Below are 23909 nucleotides of genomic sequence, written 5' to 3' on the forward strand. Positions count from 1 at the left end.
CACACAAACATACACACACACACCCACAGACAAACACCCACTCACACAAACATACACACACACACCCACAAACACCCACTCACACAAACACACACACACATACCCACAGACAAACACCCACTCACACAAACACACACACACACCCACAGACAAACACCCACTCACACAAACATACACACACACACCCACAGACAAACACCCACTCACACAAACATACACACACACACCCACAGACAAACACCCACTCACACAAACATACACACACACACCCACAGACAAACACCCACTCACACAAACATACACACACACACCCACAGACAAACACCCACTCACACAAACATACACACACACACCCACAGACAAACACCCACTCACACAAACATACACACACACACACCCACAGCCAAACACCCACTCACACAAACATATACACACACACCCACAGACAAACATCCACTCACACAAACACACACACACACACCCACAGACAAACACCCACTCACACAAACACACACACACACCCACAGACAAACACCCACTCACACAAACATACACACACACACCCACAGACAAACACCCACTCACACAAACACACACACACACCCACAGACAAACACCCACTCACACAAACATACACACACACACCCACAGACAAACATCCACTCACACAAACACACACACACACCCCCACAGACAAACACCCACTCACACAAACATACACACACACACCCACAGACAAACACCCACTCATACAAACATACACACACACACCCACAGACAAACACCCACTCACACAAACATACACACACACACCCACAGACAAACACCCACTCACACAAACATACACACACACACCCACAGACAAACACCCACTCACACAAACATACACACACACACCCACAGACAAACACCCACTCACACAAACATACACACACACACCCACAGACAAACACCCACTCACACAAACATACACACACACACCCACAGACAAACACCCACTCACACAAACACATACACACACCCATAGACAAACACCCAATCACACAAACATACACACACACACCCACAGACAAACACCCACTCACACAAACACACACACACACACCCACAGACAAACACCCACTCACACAAACACAGACACACACCCACAGACAAACACCCACTCACACAAACATGCACACACACACCCACAGACAAACACCCACTCACACAAACATTCATACACACACCCACAGACAAACAGCCACTCACACAAACATACACACACACACCCACAAACACCCACTCACACAAACACACACACACCCACAGACAAACACCCACTCACACAAACATACACACACACACCCACAGACAAACACCCACTCACACAAACATACACACACACACCCACAAATACCCACTCACACAAACATACACACACACACCCACAGACAAACACGCACTCACACAAACATACACACGCACCCACTGACAAACACCCACTCGCACAAACATACACACACACCCACAGACAAACACCCACTCACACAAACATACACACACACACCCACAGACAAACACCCACTCACACAAACATACACACACACACCCACAGACAAACACCCACTCACACAAACACACACACACACACCCACAGACAAACACCCACTCACACAAAAATATACACACACACCCACAGACAAACACCCACTCACACAAACACACACACACACACCCATAGACAAACACCCACTCACACAAACACACACACACACCCACAGACAAACACCCACTCACACAAACACACACACACACACCCACAGACAAACACCCACTCACACAAACATACACACACACACCCACAGACAAACACCCACTCACACAAACACACACACACACACACCCACAGACAAACACCCACTCACACAAACACACACAAACACACCCATAGACAAACACCCACTCACACAAACATACACACACACACCCACAGACAAACATCCACTCACACAAACACACACACACACACCCACAGACAAACACCCACTCACACAAACATACACACACACACCCACAGACAAACACCCACTTAGACAAACACACACACACACACCCACAGACAAACACCCACTCACACAAACACACACACACACACCCACAGACAAACACCCACTCACACAAACATACACACACACACCCACAGACAAACACCCACTCACACAAACACACACACACCCACAAACACCCACTCACACAAACACACACACACCCACAGACAAACACCCACTCACACAAACATACACACACACACACCCGCAGACAAACACCCACTCACACAAACATACACACACACACCCACAGACAAACACCCACTCACACAAACATACACACACACACCCACAGACAAACACCCACTCACACAAACACACCCACAGACAAACACCCACTCACACAAACATACACACACACACCCACAGACAAACATCCACTCACACAAACACACACACACACACCCACAGACAAACACCCACTCACACAAACATACACACACACACCCACAGACAAACACCCACTCACACAAACACACACACACACACCCACAGACAAACACCCACTCACACAAACATACACACACACACCCACAGACAAACACCCACTCACACAAACATACACACACACACCCGCAGACAAACACCCACTCACACAAACATACACACACACACCCACAGACAAACACCCACTCACACAAACATACACACACACACCCACAGACAAACACCCACTCACACAAACACACCCACAGACAAACACCCACTCACACAAACATACACACACACACCCACAGACAAACATCCACTCACACAAACACACACACACACACCCACAGACAAACACCCACTCACACAAACATACACACACACACCCACAGACAAACACCCACTCACACAAACACACACATACACACCCACAGACAAACACCCACTCACACAAACATACACACACACACACCCACAGACAAACACCCACTCACACAAACATACACACACACACCCACAGACAAACACCCACTCACACAAACATACACACACACACCCACAGACAAACACCCACTCACACAAACATACACACACACACCCACAGACAAACACCCACTCACACAAACATACACACACACCCACAGACAAACACCCACTCACACAAACATACACACACACACCCACAGACAAACACCCACTCACACAAACATACACACACACACCCACAGACAAACACCCACTCACACAAACACATACACACACCCATTGACAAACACCCAATCACACAAACATACACACACACACCCACAGACAAACACCCACTCACACAAACACACACACACACACCCACAGACAAACACCCACTCACACAAACACACACACACACACCCACAGACAAACACCCACTCACACAAACATACACACACACACCCACAGACAAACACCCACTCACACAAACATTCACACACACACCCACAGACAAACACCCACTCACACAAACATACACAGAGACACCCACAGACAAACACCCACTCACACAAACACACACACACCCACAGACAAACACCCACTCACACAAACATACACACACACACCCAAAGACAAACACCCACTCACACAAACATACACACACACACCCACAGACAAATACCCACTCACACAAACATACACACACACACCCACAGACGAACACCGACTCACACAAACATACACACACACCCACAGACAAACACCCACTCGCACAAACATACACACACACCCACAGACAAACACCCACTCACACAAACATACACACACACACCCACAGACAAACACCCACTCACACAAACATACACACACACACCCACAGACAAACACCCACTCACACAAACACACACACACACACCCACAGACAAACACCCACTCACGCAAACACACACAAACACACCCACAAACACCCACTCACACAAACATACACACACACACCCACAGACAAACACCCACTCACACAAACATACACACACACACCCACAGACAAACACCCACTCACACAAACATACACACACACACCCACAGACAAACACCCACTCACACAAACACACACACACACCCACAGACAAACACCCACTCACACAAACATACACACACACACCCACAGACAAACACCCACTCACACAAACACACACACACACCCACAGACAAACACCCACTCACACAAACATACACACACACACCCACAGACAAACACCCACTCACACAAACATACACACACACACCCACAGACAAACACCCACACACAAACATACACACACACACACCCACAGACAAACACCCACTCACACAAACACACACACACCCACAGACAAACACCCACTCACACAAACATACACACACACACCCACAGACAAACACCCACTCACACAAACATACACACACACACCCACAGACAAACACCCACTCACACAAACATACACACACACACCCACAGACAAACACCCACTCACACAAACATACACACACACATGTTCCATAGCCTTAGGGGAAAAATGGCAAACTGCTTTCTGATTCTGTGAGCATGTATCACAATACTGTCACCTTTAATCTATCCAGAATATCTTGACAATATACCCAGAAAAGGCAAGTGTGGCATATGTCGGAGCACCCTGGTTGATTATACTCATTGCTGTCCTCGCCGGAATCCTGGTCCTTGCTCTGCTTGTGTTCCTACTCTGGAAGGTAAGCATGGATTTGATACGAAAGATCACTCTTTAACTGGGTGACTTTCATTTAAATCAGTTCAGACCAGAACCCTGTCTGTTGGCCTGTCGGGTTGGAGGTTTCAAATATGTGCAGAATTTGTTTTTTCAGCAATGAGTTGCAAGATGCTGAGGTAGCATTCCAGTGAAAAATGCAGAATGCTGCATTTGAGGCTGACGCACTTAGAAATTTTCAGTTCAGGCATCATGAATGATTTTACCAGTCTGATGTGACACTTGGGATGTGACAGTTGCTTTCCATACTTTTATGTAAATCAATTTGTTGGCATCATGAAACCATCACTTCATAATGTCACAGATATTTTTGTTTCCGCTTATCTTTCTCATGTGAAAGGAAGGATTTTGTTTTATTTGTTGGGATGTGAGTCATGTTAGCAACACTCCATTATTCCCCTTGCCCAGTTACCTTGTGAAAAGTTGAACCAGGATAAAAACTGGCATTGACTTAGGCACTGGAAGCAACACTGGGAAACCCTGTCCAGACAACCCTGCAAGGTCCTCCTTACTAACATCTGGGGGGTAGTGCCAAAGGTGGGAGAGTTGTCACAAAGACTAGTCAAGTAACAGCCAGATATAGTCATCCTTACGGAATCATACCTTACAGATAATGTCCCAGACTCCACCATCACCATAGGTGGTGGCACAGTGGTATACAGTCAGGAGGGAGTTGCCCTGGGAGCCCTCAACATTGACCCCGGACCCCATGAAGTCTCATGGCATCAGGTCAAATATGGGCAAGGAAACCTCCTGCTGACTACCACATACCGCCCTCCCTCAGCTGATGAATCAGTGCTCCTCCATGTTGAACACCACTTGCAGGAAGCACTGAGGGTGGCAAGGACACAGAATGTACTCTGGGTGGGGGACTTCATTGCCCATCACTAAGAACGGCTCAGTAGCACCACTACTGACTGAGCTGGCTGAGTCCTAAATGACATAGCTGCTAGACTGGGTCTGCGGCAGGTGGTGAGGGAACCAACAAGAGGGAAAAAACATACTTGACCTCATCCTCACCAACCTGCCTGCCACAGATGCATCTGTCCATCACAGTACTGGTAGGAGTGACCACCGCACAGTCATTGTGGAGATGAAATCCCACCTTCACACTGATGACACCCTTCATTGTTTTGTGTGGCACTACCACCATGCTAAATGGTATAGAGTCAGAACAGATCTAGCAACTCAAGACTGGGCATCCATGAGGTGCTGTGGGCCATCAGCAGCAGCAGAATTGTACTCAAACACAATCTGTAACCTCATGGCCCAGCATATCCCCCACTCTACCATTACCATCAAGCCAGGGGATCAACCCTGGTTCAATAAAGAGTGCAGGAGGGCATGTCAGGAGCAGCACCAGGCATACCTAAAAATGAGGTGTCAACCTGGTGAAGCTACAACACAGGACTACCTGCATGCCAAACAGCATAAGCAGCAAATAATCGACGGAGCTAAGCGATTCCACAGCCAACGGATCAGATCTAAGTGCTGCAATCCTGCCACATCCAGTCGTGAATGGTGGTGGATAATTTAACAACTCACTGGAGGAGGAGACTCCACAAATATCCCCATCCTCAATGATGGAGGAGCCCAGCACATCAGTGCAAAAGATAAGGCTGAAGCATTTGCTACAATCTTCAGCCAGAAGTGTTGAGTGGATGATCCATCTCGGCCTCCTCAGGAGGGCCCCAGCATTGCAGATGCCAGTCTTCAGCCAATTTGATTCGCTCTATGTGTTGTCAAGAAAGGGCTGAAGGCACTGGATAGTGCAAAGGCTATGGGCCCTGACAACATTCCGGCAATAATATTGAAGACTTGTGCTCCAGAACTTGCCGCGCTCCTAGCCAAGGAGTTCCAGTGCAGCTATAACACTGACATCTGCCCAGCTATGTGAAAAATTGCCCAGGTATGTCCTGCACATAGAAAGCAGGACAAATCCAACCAGGCCAATTACCACCCCATCAGTCTACTCTCAATCATCAGTAAAGTAATGGAAGGGATCATCAACAGTGCTATCAAGTGGCACTTGCTTAGCAATAACCTGCTCACTGATGCCCAGTTTGGGTTCCGCCAGGGCCACTCAGCTCCTGACCTCATTACAGCCTTGGTTCAAACATGGACAAAAGAGCTGAGCTCCCGAGGTGAGGTGAGATTGGCTGCCCTTGACATCAAGGCAGCATTTGACCGTGTGCGGCATCAAGGAGCCCTAGCAAAACTGGGGTCAATGGGAATCAGGGGGAAAACTCTCCACTGGTTGGAGTCATACCTAGCACAAAGGAAGATGGTTGTGGTTGTTGGAGGTCAGTCATCTCAGCTCCAGGACATCACTGCAGGAGTTCCTCAGGGTAGTGTCCTCGGCCCAACCATCTTCAGCTGCTTCATCAATGACCTTCCTTCCATCATGAGGTCAGAAGTGGGGATGTTCGCTGATGATTGCACAACGTTCAGCACCATTCATGACTCCTCAGATACTGAAGCAGTCCATGTCCAAATGCAGCAAGACCTGGACAATATCCAGTCTTGGGGCTGACAAGTGGCAAGTAACGTTAGTGCCACACAAGTGCCAGGCAGTGATCATCAACAACAGAGAATCCAACCATCTCCCCTTGATGTTCAATGGCATTACCATCACTGAACCCCCCACTATCAACATCCTGGGGGTTACCATTGACCAGAAACTGAACTGGACTAGCCACATAAATACTGTGGCTACAAGAGCAGGTCAGAGGCTAGGAATCATGTGATGAGTAACTCACCTCCTGACTCCCCAAAGCCTGTCCACCATCTACAAGTCACAAGTCAGGAGTGTAATGGAATATTCCCCACTTGCCTGGATGAGTGCAGTTCCTACAACACTGAAGAAGCTTGACACCATCCAGGACAAAGCAGCCCGCTTGATTGGCAACACATTCACAAACATTCACTCCCTCCACCACCGACGCACAGTAGCAGCAGTGTGTACCATCTTTAAGATGCACTGCAGGAATTCACAAGGCTCCTTAGACATCACCTTCCAAACCCATGACCACTACCACCTAGAAGGACAAGGGCAACAGACACATGGGGAACACCACCAGCTGGAAGTTCCCCTCCAAGTCACTCACTATTCTGACTTGGAAATATATCGCTGTTCCTTCACTGTTGCTGGGTCAAAATCCTGGAACTCCCTTCCTAACAGCACTGTGGGTGTACCTACACCACATGGACTGCAGCAGTTCAAGAAGGCAGCTCACCACCACCTTCTCAAGGGCAACTAGAAATGGGCAATAAATGCTGGCCCAGCCAGTGAAGCCCACATCCCATGAATGAATAATAAAAAAAGGTCCTGTTGTAGTTGGCATGGGCTGCTTCATTCTATTTCCATTACATCTTAAAAGTTGAATTTCACAGTAGCCTGAGTTAGAATCATTGAATGGTTACAGCACAGAAGGAAGCCCATCATGTCTGTACTGGTTCTCTGCAAGAGCAATTCACCTAATCTCACCTAGCCTTTTCCCCATAGCCAAATATTTCATATTCAGATAATGATCCAATTCCATTTTGAAAGCCACAATTTAACCTACCTCCACTTCACTCTCAGGTAGTGCATTCCAGATCCTAACCACTGGCTGGTTAGAAGAATTTTTCCTCGTGTCACCATTGCTTCTTTTGCCAATCACCTTAAATCTGTGCCCTCTGGTTCTCGATCCTTCCACCAGTGGGGACCTTTTCTCCCAATCTACTCTGTCCAGACCCCTCATGATTCTGAATACCTCTGTCAAATCTCCTCCAAGGAGAACAATTCTCCAAACTGTCCACATAACTGAAGTTCCTCATCCCTGGAACCATTCTCATGAATCTTTTCTGCACCCTCTCTAATGTCTTCACATCCTTCCTAAAGTGTACTGCCCAGAATTGGACATAATGCTCCAGTTGAGGCTGAGCCATGTGTTTTATACAGTTTAACATAACATCCTCGCTTTTATGCTCTATGCCTGTTCTCCAACTAGAATCATAGAATGGTTGCAGCACAGAAGGAAGCCATTCAGCGATCATGTCTGGACTGGTAGTGGGCAGCTAGGCCCCAAGGGAACGTAGGATGGAGAATTGGTACTACAGTATTGTAACCCAGTCTTTGACTTTTTTACCTTGCTGTGACCTTGTGCCAATTTTGGACATAAGGTGGACATGATAGACCGCAATCAGTTCACTCAAATACGAATGTGTGACTTGAGTTTCAAATGCATTTGACGTGCAGTTGCAATTCTTGACCACGCGGGATTAAATTTCCTCAGATCGCTGTGTGCAACTGAATCGTAAATGTTCTTGATGTCAGAATTGTGCGCTCTGTAACGCACAGAGAAAATCTTCTCCAAAGATTGGTTAAATGTCCAAATTAATGACTACAGGAAGGAAAGGCAATGCCTGCAAAATGAACTGTGAAATAAATAATGCCTAATACCAAGTAAGGAGCACTGTGATTGCCTTTGAGTGAGAAAAGAACAATCTACTCGGCTTGAGATGGTGGTATGGGTGCCTGCTGGGTTCAGAATTCCTGCTTTTTCAGGAACTTTTCACAAGGATGTAGGGAATCTGCTGTTAAATTGAAGTAAGGATGCCAACAGGAGACATTTATCAAAGAATAATCCATATTCTAAATGCCAGAAACTGCTGCCTCCTGTAATCCTGCATGCACCTGCACCATCTCTGGCGTGCCTCACTCACCCTGACTTGCTTTCCCTGTCGTAATGCTGGACGAATATTGCTTCCTTGTAGTGTGGTTTCTTCAAGCGAACGAACAAAGAGTCTCAGTATGAAACTGAATATCACAGGGCTCATCTTCAAACCCAGCCATCTGACCAGGAGAAACTGGCCACCGAGGCATAATGCTGACATCTGCAGCGGTAATTGTAGCTTGGTCTGAGGATTGCTGTGGTAGTGCCAGTTGGTATAGTGTGTCTTTTTGCACGGGCACTGAGCACTTGTATGCCGGAGGTGTGTAAGGATTATAAATAAGTCTCAAATATTTAAACAGATCTACAATTCAAAGAATGGGGTGTAGAACTTGTTATATTCCCTTAAACTAAACCCATTTTCTATCTTCCCTTGAAAAGAAGAATGAGTCATTCACACTGAGCAACTAGATGTATCTGATGCTCAAACAGCTAACAGCAAGTAAAGCTTTTCTAGTCCACATTATGATGGTTGAGCATAAAGTCGATCAAACCCAGTAGACCCCAACTCACTTTTTTGGCAAATGGAAAAATCCTGCATGTAAATCCATTGAGTCTCCATTTAGCTCCTTATGTTGTGTCTCAGAGCCACCAGGCTTCATCATCATCCCTTGCTGAGCGCCACAGGTCTTTTAGCTCAATAATATTGATGAAGTTTGGTTTTATTTTGGTGAGGGGAGTGGCGGGGGGAGGTGGTGGGAGGTTGTCTTCAGAGTGGGCGTTAGTGGTGATGGCGTAGTGATATTGTCACTGGACTAGTGTAGGGTAATTCTCTGGAGACCTGAGTTCAAATCCCACCACAGCAGATGGTGAAATTTGAATTCCATAAAAATCTGGAATTCAAAGTCTGATGAAACCATTGACATAAAAACCCATCTGGTTCTCTAATGCCCTGTAGGGAAGGAAATCTGCTGTCCTTACCTAGTCTGGCCTACATGTGACTCCAGACCCACAACAATGTGGTTGACTCTTAAATGCCCTCTGAACAAGGCAATTAGGGATGGACAAAAAATGCTGGCCTAGCCAGTGACACCCACTTCCCATGAATGAATTAAAAAAAAATTCATGCTCCTAACCAAAGACCAATTGAATCTTCTAGCTCAGTGTGAACATGAGTATATCGCCTGTGGCAAGGCATCAATAGGCATATTTGAAATAGTCGTGATTTGCTCAGGGAATAATCCTTACACCACCTCCTCTACCCGCCCCATTTTCTGTGTCATGTGGCAGTAATGGATGGGTTTGCAGTGTGTGTTAGGCATGCCTTTCTGTTGATTTTCTTTTTTGCCCCGCACCTTGTGTAGTTTGGACTTGTTTTTAGTGTGTGCACAATAAGGGAGGAATTTTACACTGGCGGGATTTTACGGTCCTGCCAAAGTTAATGGACTTTTGAATGGCTCGCCGCATTTTACACCCCCCCCCCCGCTAATGGCGGGGCCTTAAAATTCCGCCCTAAGATTAGCCTGAGATGCTCTGCATGAAACATGTGTTTTATTTGAGTGGTTTTATCCCTGAGGTCTGTGACACTTTTCCTCCCACAAGCTTGCTTTACTTCTTTGTAACGGTTGAATCAGCTTTTTTCCCTTCTGAGATAATGCTAGCCTGGAATGCTGGGGCTTTGTGATTGCTTCAAGCTGCATGAAGAAAGGTGACCACAAAATAACATTTCCACCTTGGGACATATTAAACACTATTTCGGTTTCTGTCTCTCCTCCGTTGCTCTCTTTTAAGGGTCTCCCTCGGTTGCTTTTGACTACTGTCTCTGAACAAGCTGGCTCTACTCACAAGCTACTCTTTGTCCTTCCCTGAAGCTCCAACAGTTAGTGAACAGGACATGCAGCATCGTCCATTTAATGCAATACAACACCAATGGGAGTTGGGTAGATGACTGTGATTGTCCAACCAATCGCAGACAAATTTAACTAGGAGCAGAATTGGCATCAAAAATTCAGGGGTGGGGTCGGAGTCTGCAATAGAAAGATAGATTATAGATAAATACCAGTTTTACAGCCAACGAAGTGCAGTCACCAATGGGACGTAGGAAATGTGACAGCCAATTTGCACACAGCAAGCTCCCACAAACAGCAATGTGATAATGACCAGATCGCCTGTTTTTATTACAGTTGATTAAGGGATAAGTATTGGTTCCAGGGAGAAGTCTCCTGCTTTTCTTCAAAGTGGTACCATGGGATCTTTAACATCCACCTGAGAGAGCAGACAGGACCTTGATTTCACACCTCGTTCAGAAGAAAGGCACCTCCGACAGTGCAGCACTCCCTTAGCACTACAATGGAGTGTCAGCCTGGATTAGGTGCTCAAATCTCTAGAGCAGACTTAAACCCACCACCGCCTGACGCCAAGGCACAAATGTTACCACTGAGCCATGTACATGTTCTCGCTGTGGCTCAATAGTTAGCACTCTTACCTCTCACCCACAAGGTTCCAGGTTCAAGTCTCATTCCAAGACTTGAGCACAAAAAATTCAGTCTGACGCCCCAGTGTATTACCGAGGGAGTGCTGTGCTGTTGGAAGTGCCATCTTTTGGGTGGATGTAAAAGATCCCATTGGCACTACTTCAAAGCAAAGCAGGGGAGTTCTCCCTGGTGTCCTGGCCGATATTTATCCCTCAGTTAACAACACTAAAACAGATTATCTGATCGTTATCACATTGCTCTATGTGGGACCTTGCTGTGTGCAAATTGGCTGCTGTGCTTCCTACATTGCAGCAGTGAATGCACTTCAAGAAAAAGTATCGCATTGGCTGTAAAATGCTTTGAGTTGTCTGGTAGTGTGAAATGTGTGACATAAATGCAAGTTTTTTTTTAACTGATGAAGCAGAGGAGGGGAAACATGGTGATGAAAGATTTTTTTTTCTTTATTTGTGTCTATAATGGAAGAAACTTTTATAAACAGGCAATTAACATGCCAGAAAGCAGCTCAGAGGAAGTGGTTGTCAGAAATAGGTTTTAGCTCCACTAGAGGCCTAGCAGCTAAAAGCAATGCTGATGGGATAGTAAACGTCGCAGACGAGATTGTCCCAAGTTTGAGGCCTTGTCTGTGCTGAGACCACTGATCTCAGCCAGGGCAGCAACCGTGTGAGCTGCAGAGAGGGTGAGAGAGGGGTCCACTCCTGATCACTGTCTAGTGATGATGTGTGCAGATCAGATGCAGATAGGACTAGGCTTCACTGTGACGTCCCCTCTGCTGGAGTGAAGGTGCTGGGAGGTGGTTGAGGGAGCCCCAATTTTAACCTCACCCACCTGTCGGGAAACCGGTGGGATTTGGCGCAGTGCTCGTGTTACATGCCGGCCGATTTCAATCTGCAGCTTCACTGGCGGATCATCGCAGCTCACTGGATGCACGGAGCTGAGGCCCAAGCTCCCATATCAGAGGCCCACTTGGGCCTTACTATTCATGTGCAAGGAAGATACCTTGTGTGCCCCCGCTACCCCCCCCCCCCCCCCCCCACCCCAACACCCCACAACATGGGCACACCCGAGTTTCTCAGCTGAGCGTGTGTGCCATCATTGCCCTGACATTCTCTCAGACTCTCCCTGAATCCTATCTGCCTCTGAGCATCTATTAAGCCTGAGGGTTCGGTGCCCGCCTGCCTCTAAACCTTAGTCACTTGTCTTCTTTCGAAGCTCTCTCGGAGAAAGTGAGAATTCCGCCAGTGGGGGGGTATCCCTTTGTATTTCCCCACTTCTGACTGGTGTCAGTTTAGTCAGCTGTGCGATCGCGCAAGGCCTATAGACAACCTGACTAGCCCCAGCATCCAAAATGGCCCTGGCGTGAGTTCCCATTGCTGTTCGCGCACTCTGACCCTGTTGAGGGACTGGTATGGGAGGGACAGTGCACTGTGGTCCCCAGGCAGTGGTCTCCTGTACCTATCTGAAGATGAACGGCACATTTCCCAGCAAGGTTGTGGCCCTAAAGAAGAGGCAGCCGGCCTGCTTTGCAGCCTGAAGCAATTGGCGCCCCATTTTGTGATTTATTGAGGGTGTCGCACGACTGCAAAGCCATGACAATAAAAGAGGTGCCTCGGCGTATTGTAAAACAAAAACCCCAGGAAAATGGAATGGGCCAGAAACCAAAATGAGCGGCTCAGCTTTATGTGAGCAGGGGATGACAGGGATGAGGTGAGCTCCAGTTTCAGCCGCTGCTGCACTCCCTGCTGAGTCAGTCGATCTGGCTGAAGTGACCCTGAGATAGGGAGGAGAGAAGGGGGCAAATAAATCAGCTGGAAATGGCACAGATGGGGAATAGGATAGGTTCACCTGTGCTGCTGCCCATGGTTGAACAACAGACTGACACTCAGTATTTGAGCTCACACATGAAGAATAGCCTTTTTAGGGACAGTATTGGATGTTGCCTATGGAATTGCGGATGATAGAGAGACAGCACTTTACACGGGGGAAGTTGGGGAAGTGGGAAGAGCCACATCTAAAGTCCAGTGTTGCTTACAGAAACCGAAGGCTGCCTGTGGCCTGATATCAAGACTGTGATCTCATACCACATTCTAAAATGTCCTCTCTCTCTGTCGCTTTCTCTATCATTTGCAGTGTGGATTTTTTAAGCGTTCCCGTTACAATGATACCGTCCCACAATACCATGCTGTGCGGATAGGAAAAGAGGAGCGACAGCTACACATGGATGAAAAAAAGACGCAATATCAGAAGGAATGGATGACCCACTGGATTGACAGTGACGGCTACTCATGAACCTTATTTATTTTTATATTCATTAGTAATGCAGCCTAAAAATCCAACAAAAACCCCCACCCCAAAAATAAACCATGTATGTTTCTGATTATAGCAATGACCAACTGCACTGAAAATGAACAAGGCGACATTTTGAGACAGTGAGAGCTACAAAATTGGCATCTGAGCCCAAAACTGCCAGTTGACAACTTTGTGTTGTGATACCTCTGCGATCTCTTGGTCAAGAACCATGGTGGTGCTCGCTATTGAGCGATTAACAGACTTGGTGTCATTTGTACTCATTGCATGCATAGGTAACAAGCCCTCCCACCGCCCCCCAAACCATGCTTCCAGTATCTTGCCTTGGATCAGATGCCTGTTGAAATAATCTGTCCTCATTGGGTTTCCAGGTTCAATGCTCAGTGGCTGGCAATCGTAACCAATAGAGCAGGTGAGGGGAAGATGAGGGAGGAGGCTCATCGAGGCAAAGTCCACCTCTGTTTATTCTGACGCTCACTACTCGTAACACTTTGATCACAATGTCAGGAAGGTGGTGTGATCTCACATGATAGGGAATTCAAGGCTATGGCAACACGTTTGAAAATAAAATGATAATATTCAAGAAATATTGAATTGAAATGTGAGAACTTGCCTTGACGTGGCGCTCTACACTTTAAAATGTAATTCATCACCTGTGAATCGCCTTGGGGTGTCTTGGGGATGTCAAATCACTGTTGTAATGTAAGTAAATGCAGCAATTGACAGTCCATTGTCAGCCAATTTGAGCACAGCAAGATTCCACAAAGAGCAGTGAGGTGACTGACACGAAAATGGGCAATTCGGCCCAACCTCCGATGTTTCTGCTCCACAAGAGCCTCCTCCCACCCCTCTTCATCTCACCCTATCAGCATATCCTTCTAATCCAGTTAATCAAAGGGATAAATTAATCAAGTTGGCCACTCAGCCCTCCCCCTCCCACCGAATGCTTGAAGGGAGTGGGGACTGGTGACAGGTTCATAACAGTGAGATATAAACAAAAAACTGTGGATGCTGGAAATCCAAAACAAAAACAGAATTACCTGGAAAAACTCAGCAGGTCTGGCAGCATCGGCGGAGAAGAAAAGAGTTGACGTTTCGAGTCCTCTTGACCCTTCAACAGGACCGCCGATGCTGCCAGACCTGCTGAGTTTTTCCAGGTAATTCCGTTTTTGTTTTTCATAACAGTGAGTGCTGATTCTCCAACCTGTGCTCCTGTTGAGCACAGCTATGTGCTGTGCAATCAATGAGTTTGCGCTGTAAACTGTTCTAATGTTTGAGTAAGTAGCCACAACTGAATTTTTGTAGATTGTCTTCCTCAACATGGGATAGACGAGTGGATGGATGGACTAGACTTTCAGTCTCATCTTTCAATGGACTGTCAATTTGACAGACAATATGTACCCATTCCCATCATTAACTAAAGCAGTCACAGACTGTGGAATCATTTTATAAGGTGAGGATTTAAGTGCAAAGTTAATTTTGCTCAGTAGAGCACAGGTCAGAGACAGGGCTATAGGGAAGCCTTCCCCCTGGAGTGGGGGCTTGCAAAATGACACCTTATAAATAAACCAAAGTGTCTGGGACTTCTTTTAAGATTTAACCTTGTTTCTCTCGTGGTCATTTGTTTGAGTCTGACATTTCCGTCACGTTAATCTGCCAGCCACATGTGTACAATCACCTGGATTACCTTGCGAAACACCTCAGGAGCTAAATACTGTAGACCACTGGGTGATGAGGTAAGGAATGGAATAGGAAATATCCTCATCTTCCCCTCCTCCCACCCCCACTTAACTGAGGCAACCTGGATCCAAGTTTGTCACTCAATCTGTCAGTAGGGAATGAGAGTGAAGATGATTCACTTGCTCAATGATTCCCTCTCTCTCACCCTTGCCCCTCTCCTTTCTATAATCACGATCTCTATTTTTCTCTTCTCTCGCTCCCACATTTCTAACCTCCGTTTAGAACCCATTCAGACCAGGAATGCATCCTGTGAGGAATCATGGGCCTAAGTTTCACATCCAATTGCTGCATGACACATTGAGGCTACACCTCAAAGATTGTAACCAAATAGTTTAACAAGTACAGTAACAGACTGAATTGATTAATTATATGCTAAGTCTTAGCCCACGGTTCTTGAGTAGTGTAAAGTATGCTTTGTAATTAAGCTTCCTAAAATAATTGAATCCATTTATAGAGTCATCATCAGCTGCATTTTGCCAAAGAGAAAGAAAGGAATCTGACTAAGAATTGTTCTTAAAGGACCATTTAAATCATCAGAATCGATGTTACGAACAGTTACTGAAAAGTCTTTGTTCAATTCTCTTCAGGTTTAATGTTGTAAAATTACCGCTGCCAAGCCACTCCAGTTCCTGATCCAGATCACTAACCTGTTCATGGTATCACTATGGGAGAATATTTGGCACAAATTCAACATTTTATATCACGGCTTTGCTTACTGGAGCTGGCTGTAGCTCTGTTGACAGCCCTGTGATGTAAACATGATGGCACAGTCGATGCCAAACCTAAACAGCTGCTGCCACTGGGCACCATGGGCCACCAAATGATTCCAACTTTGGGTCTACTCATACAGGCCAAGCTCTCAGCCTGCCCACGCAGGCCGGCAATGTCTTTGCCCCCCCCTCCACCCCCCACCACCACCCCCGCAGTTGTTCCAATGTTTCCACCCATGCTGACATCTGCCCACAATCTAAGCGGGTGCATTTCCAACTACCCTTATTTTGTTGAAGCCCTTTGGACAACAGCTGTTCTGCAGTATAAACACAAAATGGCTGCTCACAGGCCCAACTGACAGCTGTAAAACATGGCAGCAAGCAAACTGGCAACTGCCCACTCTAAGTACCTCATCAATGATGTTGGCGTCTCCTAGGTGACAGTACCAGGCCCGTTGTGTTGCCAGATCAGAGGAAGTAGCAAACACTGACTGACAGGAAGCTATGGGACCAACTCAAGTGTTCTGCCTGTGGGTGCAAGCACTGGTAAACACTAGTGTGTGCGGAGATCTGTAACATTTAGTGAATCCTGATCCATTACTTCTTTTTAAGAGGAAAGTCATTTTATCAGAAACTAAAAATAAAAAGTAATGGCCACTCCAAAGGATAGATTGCTTTAATCGAGGTCAGAGTTCCCTACTGATGATTGTTCTCTGTGAACTGATGTATACTTTAGGATTTACTGTGCACCTCAGTTATATTTTTATTACTGGAAGACCACAGTGTTTCAAGTGCAATTAAAAACAGAAAATATGAGAAATATACAGCGAGTGTGGAGAAGAAAGGTTTCAGATGAGGCCATGGATCAACATCCTCCTTCAAAACCCCTCTTTTTCTGTAAGACCTGTTTGGATGTCCACCATTTTCTGTCTGAATTTTGGGAGTTCTAGCACTTGCTGTTTCTCATTTCATTTGATATCTTTTCTTCAGCGTAATGAAGGGATTAAGAACCATGCAGTAAATGTGCAAATGACACCAAGCTTCCACTCATCCAGCCCTGGTACTTAAAGCGAACCAACGGAGACTTAAGTGAAGGAAGGTGTCAATAAATTGCGTTGTTCCCAAACCTGCAACCAAGCACCACAATTCCTGTGAATGGGCCATCTTTGAAATCTATTTCTTGTCAGGTAAACATTAAGATAATCCTTCCCCTTCACTGACTATCAATGGGTAGCGTGCAAATCTAGGCTGGAAAAATATCCATTTGGGGGGGTCATTGCCCCTTTAAATAGAATCGATCCGGTCTTAACTGGGCACCAAACTCAAAGAGGCTCCACTGTGGTAATCAGAAACATACAATTATGGCTCCTGTGATGGAGGTAAAGCCTTTTGTTTGTTTTTTTTCCCTGAATTAATCTGTGCACTTGAATGTCTTGGCACATTGAAGATGTTTTGGAGACTTATTCACGAAACAGACCGATGAAGGGGACTAGGCTATCAGATGCCACTTTTAACTTGGCACTTTTTCTGCAAAGTTTTTTTTTGTGTATGCTTCAAAATTCCGTTTTGGTGTTTTTCCTCCCCCCCCCCCCACCTTGTTATGTTGAGAATGTCATTTCTGAAATGGCCAATTATTTTGGAGAATAAGTCTCGCCATGTCAGGATGTTTGTGGGCTTTGTTTCGAGACCTTCTGCTTCAAGGCCATGTTATGGGCAGTTGAGAATTGCTGCGATTGGCTGCACTGCATTTGGACTTGTTTGTGGGGGGGAAGGGGGGGGAAAGAGAAAATTACAGGAGCGTCCTGCTCCTGGACATTGTACAGAGGTGCCACAGCTGGCGCCTGTGCCCTCAGAGTGCCACATAATGTCATGCTTTTTTCAAAATCTGGTTGACATTGCCTTTGGCTGGTCCTGTCGATTTGGGCCTGTATCGTGAGTATAGACACTGAATTAATGTCTACTGAATTTTTAAGGAAAGTCTGTCATGTGCAGCAACAATTACTGTTAGTAACCTGAAGTGACTTCATTACAGTTTAGTGTATGGTACTGTACAGTGTTAAATTAAACCTGTGCGTCAGTTGCAAGGTGTGCATTATCGGAGATTCTGTGTTAGACTGAATTCATTAGTGCGTAGCATTTTTCAATTTATAAATGCGAACCAATCAGTATGACTGTATCAAACTGGGCAGTAGAAACCCTTATTTTCGCTGGCACATAAATCTGTGTCTCAAAGTTTTGGTCTTCATGCTTTTGTGCAGTACTATATAAGTAAACCATGTTCTTTTGTCTTACCTTTAGTTCTGTCCAGGCAATGCACCATTCCCTGGCATAGCCAGTGGTTAAACCCTCAGGCCTGTGCCAACCTAGTTTTGAACTGGGCTGTCCTGTTTTGGCAGAATTGCCTGGACATTGCTAAAGCATAAACTGGATGCCATAGATCTATGTTTCTATATTGATGCAAAAAGACATTTTGTCAAAGCTTTTCATCTTGCATTCATCAGGACAATCACAAGGATATCAACATCAGGGGAAGCAACAACTTTATACTTCTCATATACTGTATGAGAAGAGAGTGCTGATTGGCTGACCAGTGGAGTCCACTTGCCAGTGGAATCAGAGTCCACTTGCCAACTAATCAGCACTCTCACACAGTATAAAGTTGTTGCTTCCCTTGAAATTGGTATTCTTGTGATTGTCCTGATGAGTGCAAGATGAAAAGCTTTGACAAGATGTCTTTTTGCAGCAATACTCCAGTCCTGTACTACCAAATGACTATCTATGTTTGTTTTAGAACCAGCAGCCATTTTTGTTTCATTGACTTTTGCCACCCGCTAAGCTATTCATTATTGTTTTCAGTGAAACACAGCAGTGCTCTGGCTGCCAGGACCATTTTTTAAATGAAAGATTTTAAAAAGTTGGTGAGAGGGTGCCTCCATGCTGAAGCACTCTCTCTGTTGCTTAACCTACCATCACAGCCTGCTGCTGCTCTCAAGCTGGGAGGCCTCCGACTGGCCCTCTGGCTTTGAGAGGGCCTACTCGCTGCCCTCCATGTCTCCATTGGCAATTAAGGATGCATCTCTGTGAAAGTCCCAAAGAGCGATGGTTGCCCCCAGCGATGGGTTCGACGAGAACAGAGGGGTAGGGAGGCGGCTTTCTAGATGTTGCATAATTAGTTCAAGGTCTTCTGACTCCTGGTTCAAATTTGCATGTTCACACAGATCCAGTTAACAGAGGAAGTGCGATGTTTAGTGTTACCAGCCCATCAACCTTGCAGGGAGATGTTTGAATAATGCTTCTGAGTTGGCTGGGCGGGGAGAGGGAGATGGGAGAACAGAGCAGCAGGCAATGTTCAGCTGAAGCTATCAAAACTGCTCTCTCAGCACGGAATCATACAGAGGGGCAGAAGGAGGCCATTTGGCCCATCGGCTCTCTGAATGAGCAATTCACCTCATGCCATTCTCCTCCCTGCACACCAATTCAAAGAATACCTTGGGACTCTCTTAACCAAATTCCAAACTCACCATAAAAACTCCATCCTTTTTTTTTACTCAATTCTAAAAGCAGAAAGTCCTGGAAATGCTCAGCATTCACCCATATGCTACAGTTTTGGTTCCTTCACAGATAATGCACACTTTGCAGTTGATTGCTATTTTGCATTGCCTTAAATCAGAAGCCCTCCCCTCATTCCAGTCAAAGCTCTTTTGGTCGGGGCAGGGGCTCGATAAACTAGAGTGGCTTTGATCGGGCGGGTAGGGGGAGAGGGATCTGGCCTTTATGGTGGAGCTTACGATTGAACATTGCGCTAGGTTCAAATCCCCAAAGGCCAACCGTTTCGAAGAATTGAATGCAGGAGTCATGCTGCACTTGCTTTTATTTTCTCAGAGTTGGGGCCCGTCATATTTCACATCATTCAACACTGTTTCGTTCTGCCCGCGCCTCCCCCCCCGCCACCTCAGAATTCTGGTGGGGACCTCGAGAAAGATTTTTATTGTCATTGCCGAAGTCAAATATATCCTGCTCCAGTTTCTCCCACTTTGCTTCTCTCACTGCTCTCTCTCTCTCTCTGCATCCTGCCACATTCATCAATAAATCATTAAAAAACACTTTGTTCGCAAAATCTTTTCAGTTTCAAAGCGATTTTCTCGCATCGAGTTAACTCTCCGAATAGTTACTCATAGCTCTCTTTGCTGTACACGTCACTGCCTTGGAACAAATAGGTACAGATCCTAACCAATTAATTGTGACCAGCATTTCATATTAACTGGTAAGCTTAACTTATACAGGCATCTTAATGATTAAAGGTGCCAGAGGGGAGTCTTGCCATAATGGAGTGCGGCTAGAGAATGGATGTTATAGCCCCATCTCTAATTCACACTCCCTTTATGCAAAGGCCCCTACCAACAGCGTATAATCCAGGAGTCCATGGCGGGAAGCTCTTGGTAGATCTGTTTTGTGGGAATTGTGAGGGCTCCTGGAGTTGTAATTTTCCCCTTCTCCTATGTCTTGTAGAAGTATCTTGGTGTAATTATGGATTCATTGCCTCAGTTATCCCTTTGACCCTGGGTGACTGCAGTAGCCAATGGGAATAGATGCTTCAAGGATGCCAAATTAGGCAAAAGAAGCATAGGTGAAAGGTCAGCCCCCATTGTGCAAGACACCAGCAAGACCGAAGGGAGTTGAGGGGAAGGTGAGGGAAATCAGAAAGTAGTGCTTCGTTGAGGCCAAGTTTGGATTATTAAAGTCTGTAGATTGTAAGAAGAAGGGTTGATTGAGAGAGGTAAGGAGTTCTGTAGCGTTGAGTTCCTGGGCAAAAGTGAGTTGGAGTAGGACATGGTGTGATGAATCTTGATCTCCACATAGTGAAGAGAAAGAAAAATGGTTGAATTAGAAGCTAGCCCTCTGAAAGGTAGCAAACTATGTAATTTACGGCCACAAGCCTAAAGAGAGAGAGAGCATACTCCTGATATCACAAACTGATTTACAATGGTAAATCACTGATCACAAATTCTTCCCCACGTGTCTTATCTAAAGGAATAAATCTCCCTTGGATTAACAACCTTTACCCCCAACTCCAGGTATAAATTGCGCCACACTTTATAAACCACCAGAGATGCCTCATAATAACTTTGCATGCGATGGGTTTGATGCTAAACTCTGTAAGACAGTAGCTTGCCCTATGGTTATGTATTGCCTTTGTTAATATAGAAAAGCATTGCTACTGCAGGCCACATTGGTGACGTAAGGTGTTTAAAAAAAACTAACATAAAATTAGAATTTCTGTTCTGGTCTCTGTTATTGCATATCCTTGACAAAGTCTGTCACAATTAGTTAACAGGAAATGTCTAACTGTTCCACTCTATATTTTTGTGCCTTATTTCACTTGCTTCTAATGCTCCCTGTACTTATTTTGTACACTTTGCATCCAATGTGTTTAAATAGAGCTATTCTTTCCCTAATTATTGGTGTTCATTATGCTTTATTGTGTCTAGTGATTGACCAGTTTCTATTTTTTAATCTGATTTCTTCTTCAGACCCTTGCACTGTGTATCCATGGCAACTTGAGTTAGGAGGGGTGAAATGGTCAGTTCTATGGGCAGCTCCAATAGACACACCCATTTATCATTGCTGCTCCTTGATCTTAGACTTAATACCACCAGACCCACTCACTTTTTTAATGGCCTGGCCTTCTTAAAATGGTCCTGGCGTATTATGGTGCTGTGTCTCCTGAATCACAGTTCTGGTGTGCTTCACATTGGTGATCACGCTGTGCGGGGCTAACTTGTAGCACACTTGGTGATTGATTCACGAGACAAAATTGGTAAGAGGTGAGGGAAGGAGGTGAATGAAATCTCAGCACGTTTTATCAAAGCGTCCGTGTACCTCTAGACATAAACGGTCACTGGTCGGCCAATTAGCTGGAATGCCTTCTCCGATCTCTCCTCACCTCCCGCAGTGAGGGACCTGCACTACATTTCCAAAACCAAGGCAGCAGGGGGATAGATAATGGCGCACGATTGTGTATTTGCACTGGTCGGTCACTAGTCATGACCATTCACCTGAACATTTTGACGTCTAGCGATGATGTACCCACATCTAAGTACAGCTATTGAATAATAATATAGCTCAGATAATCAAAGTGTTCTTTTTTAAGAAAAAAATATATGTGGTTGTATATAAATCTATATTTGAGTGTGGTTGCTTTGTATGTTTTGTTAACAAGTCTCTTTTCTTTATTGAATGTTTGTCAAACCGTTTACTTATTTAATGTCCAATTCTTGGAAATAATTAAAAATTGGAAATGTTCAGTACCTCAATATTTATTGTGTCATTCAGTGTGTTTTTTTTTCATTTTTCTGGTTTTTATCCCATCCTCTCCTGAATACACTGATACTTGCTGGGGTGCTGCACCATGAGTGTCAGCTGCCCTTGGTTACTTCAGCAACATCTAGAGATCCTTCCAATGACAGTGAAGCCGCTAATAAATCCAATCGGGAACACAGGAGAAACTTCTTCGCCCAGAGAATGGTGAGAATGGGGAACTCACTACCACAGGGAGTGGTTGAAGTGAATTTTAGAGACGTGGTCAACATAGGACCAGGAAGAGGCCATTCAGTCCCTCAGACCTGTTCCACCATTCGATGAGATCGTGGCTGATTTTTGAACTAACTCCACATAACTGCCTTTGCCCCATATCCCTTAATACTGGTTAGCAAAAATCTATCAAACAAAATAATTGATCTAGCATCAATTGCCGTTTGCAAAAGAGAGTTCCAAACTTCCCCCGCCCTTTGTGTGTGGAAGTGTTTCCTAATTTCACTCCTGAAAGGTCTGGCTCGAATTTGTAGGCAATACCCCCGAGTCTTAGACTCCCCAACCAGCAGAAAGAGTTTCCGCCATTCCACCCTATCAGTTCCCCTTCATATCTTGAAAACTTTGACCAAATCACTCCTTAACCTTCTAAATTCCAGGGAATACGACCCTATTTTTTGGTAATAAATATAGAGAAAGTGCTGGAAAAACTCAGCAGGTCTGACAGCATCTGTGGAGAGAGAAACAGAGTTAACATTTTGAGTCCATATGATTCTTCTTCAGACGAGAATAACCCGACCACTGTAGCGATTCTTAGAACCATAGAAAAGTTACAGCACAGGAAGAGGCCATTCAGCCCATCGTGTCTGCGCTGGCCATAAAAGAAAAAAAACTAGCTGTCCGTTCTAATCCCACCTTCCAGCATCCG

The 23909-nt window shown here is 45.6% G+C and overlaps 1 protein-coding gene across 4 annotated transcripts in view; it reads left to right on the forward strand.

Moving 5' to 3' along the window:
• Positions 1–19170, forward strand: part of LOC121273263 (integrin alpha-7-like) — a 273170-nt gene extending 254000 nt beyond the window's left edge. For 2 of the 4 annotated variants that reach the window (XM_041180293.1, XM_041180294.1), the window contains exons 24-25: positions 4608–4733; positions 14046–15260. In XM_041180293.1, coding sequence (XP_041036227.1) covers positions 4608–4733; positions 14046–14204 — 285 coding nt within the window. In that variant the 3' untranslated portion in view covers positions 14205–15260. Of the gene's footprint in view, positions 1–4607; positions 4734–9526; positions 9655–14045; positions 15261–17662 lie in introns of those variants that run through there. The other 2 variants (XM_041180296.1, XM_041180295.1) reach the window with 2 other exon arrangements.
• Positions 19171–23909: the final 4739 nt, after the last annotated feature.

Source organism: Carcharodon carcharias, chromosome X, assembly GCF_017639515.1.
Source record: "Carcharodon carcharias isolate sCarCar2 chromosome X, sCarCar2.pri, whole genome shotgun sequence".
NCBI classification, from domain to species: Eukaryota; Metazoa; Chordata; class Chondrichthyes; order Lamniformes; family Lamnidae; genus Carcharodon; species Carcharodon carcharias.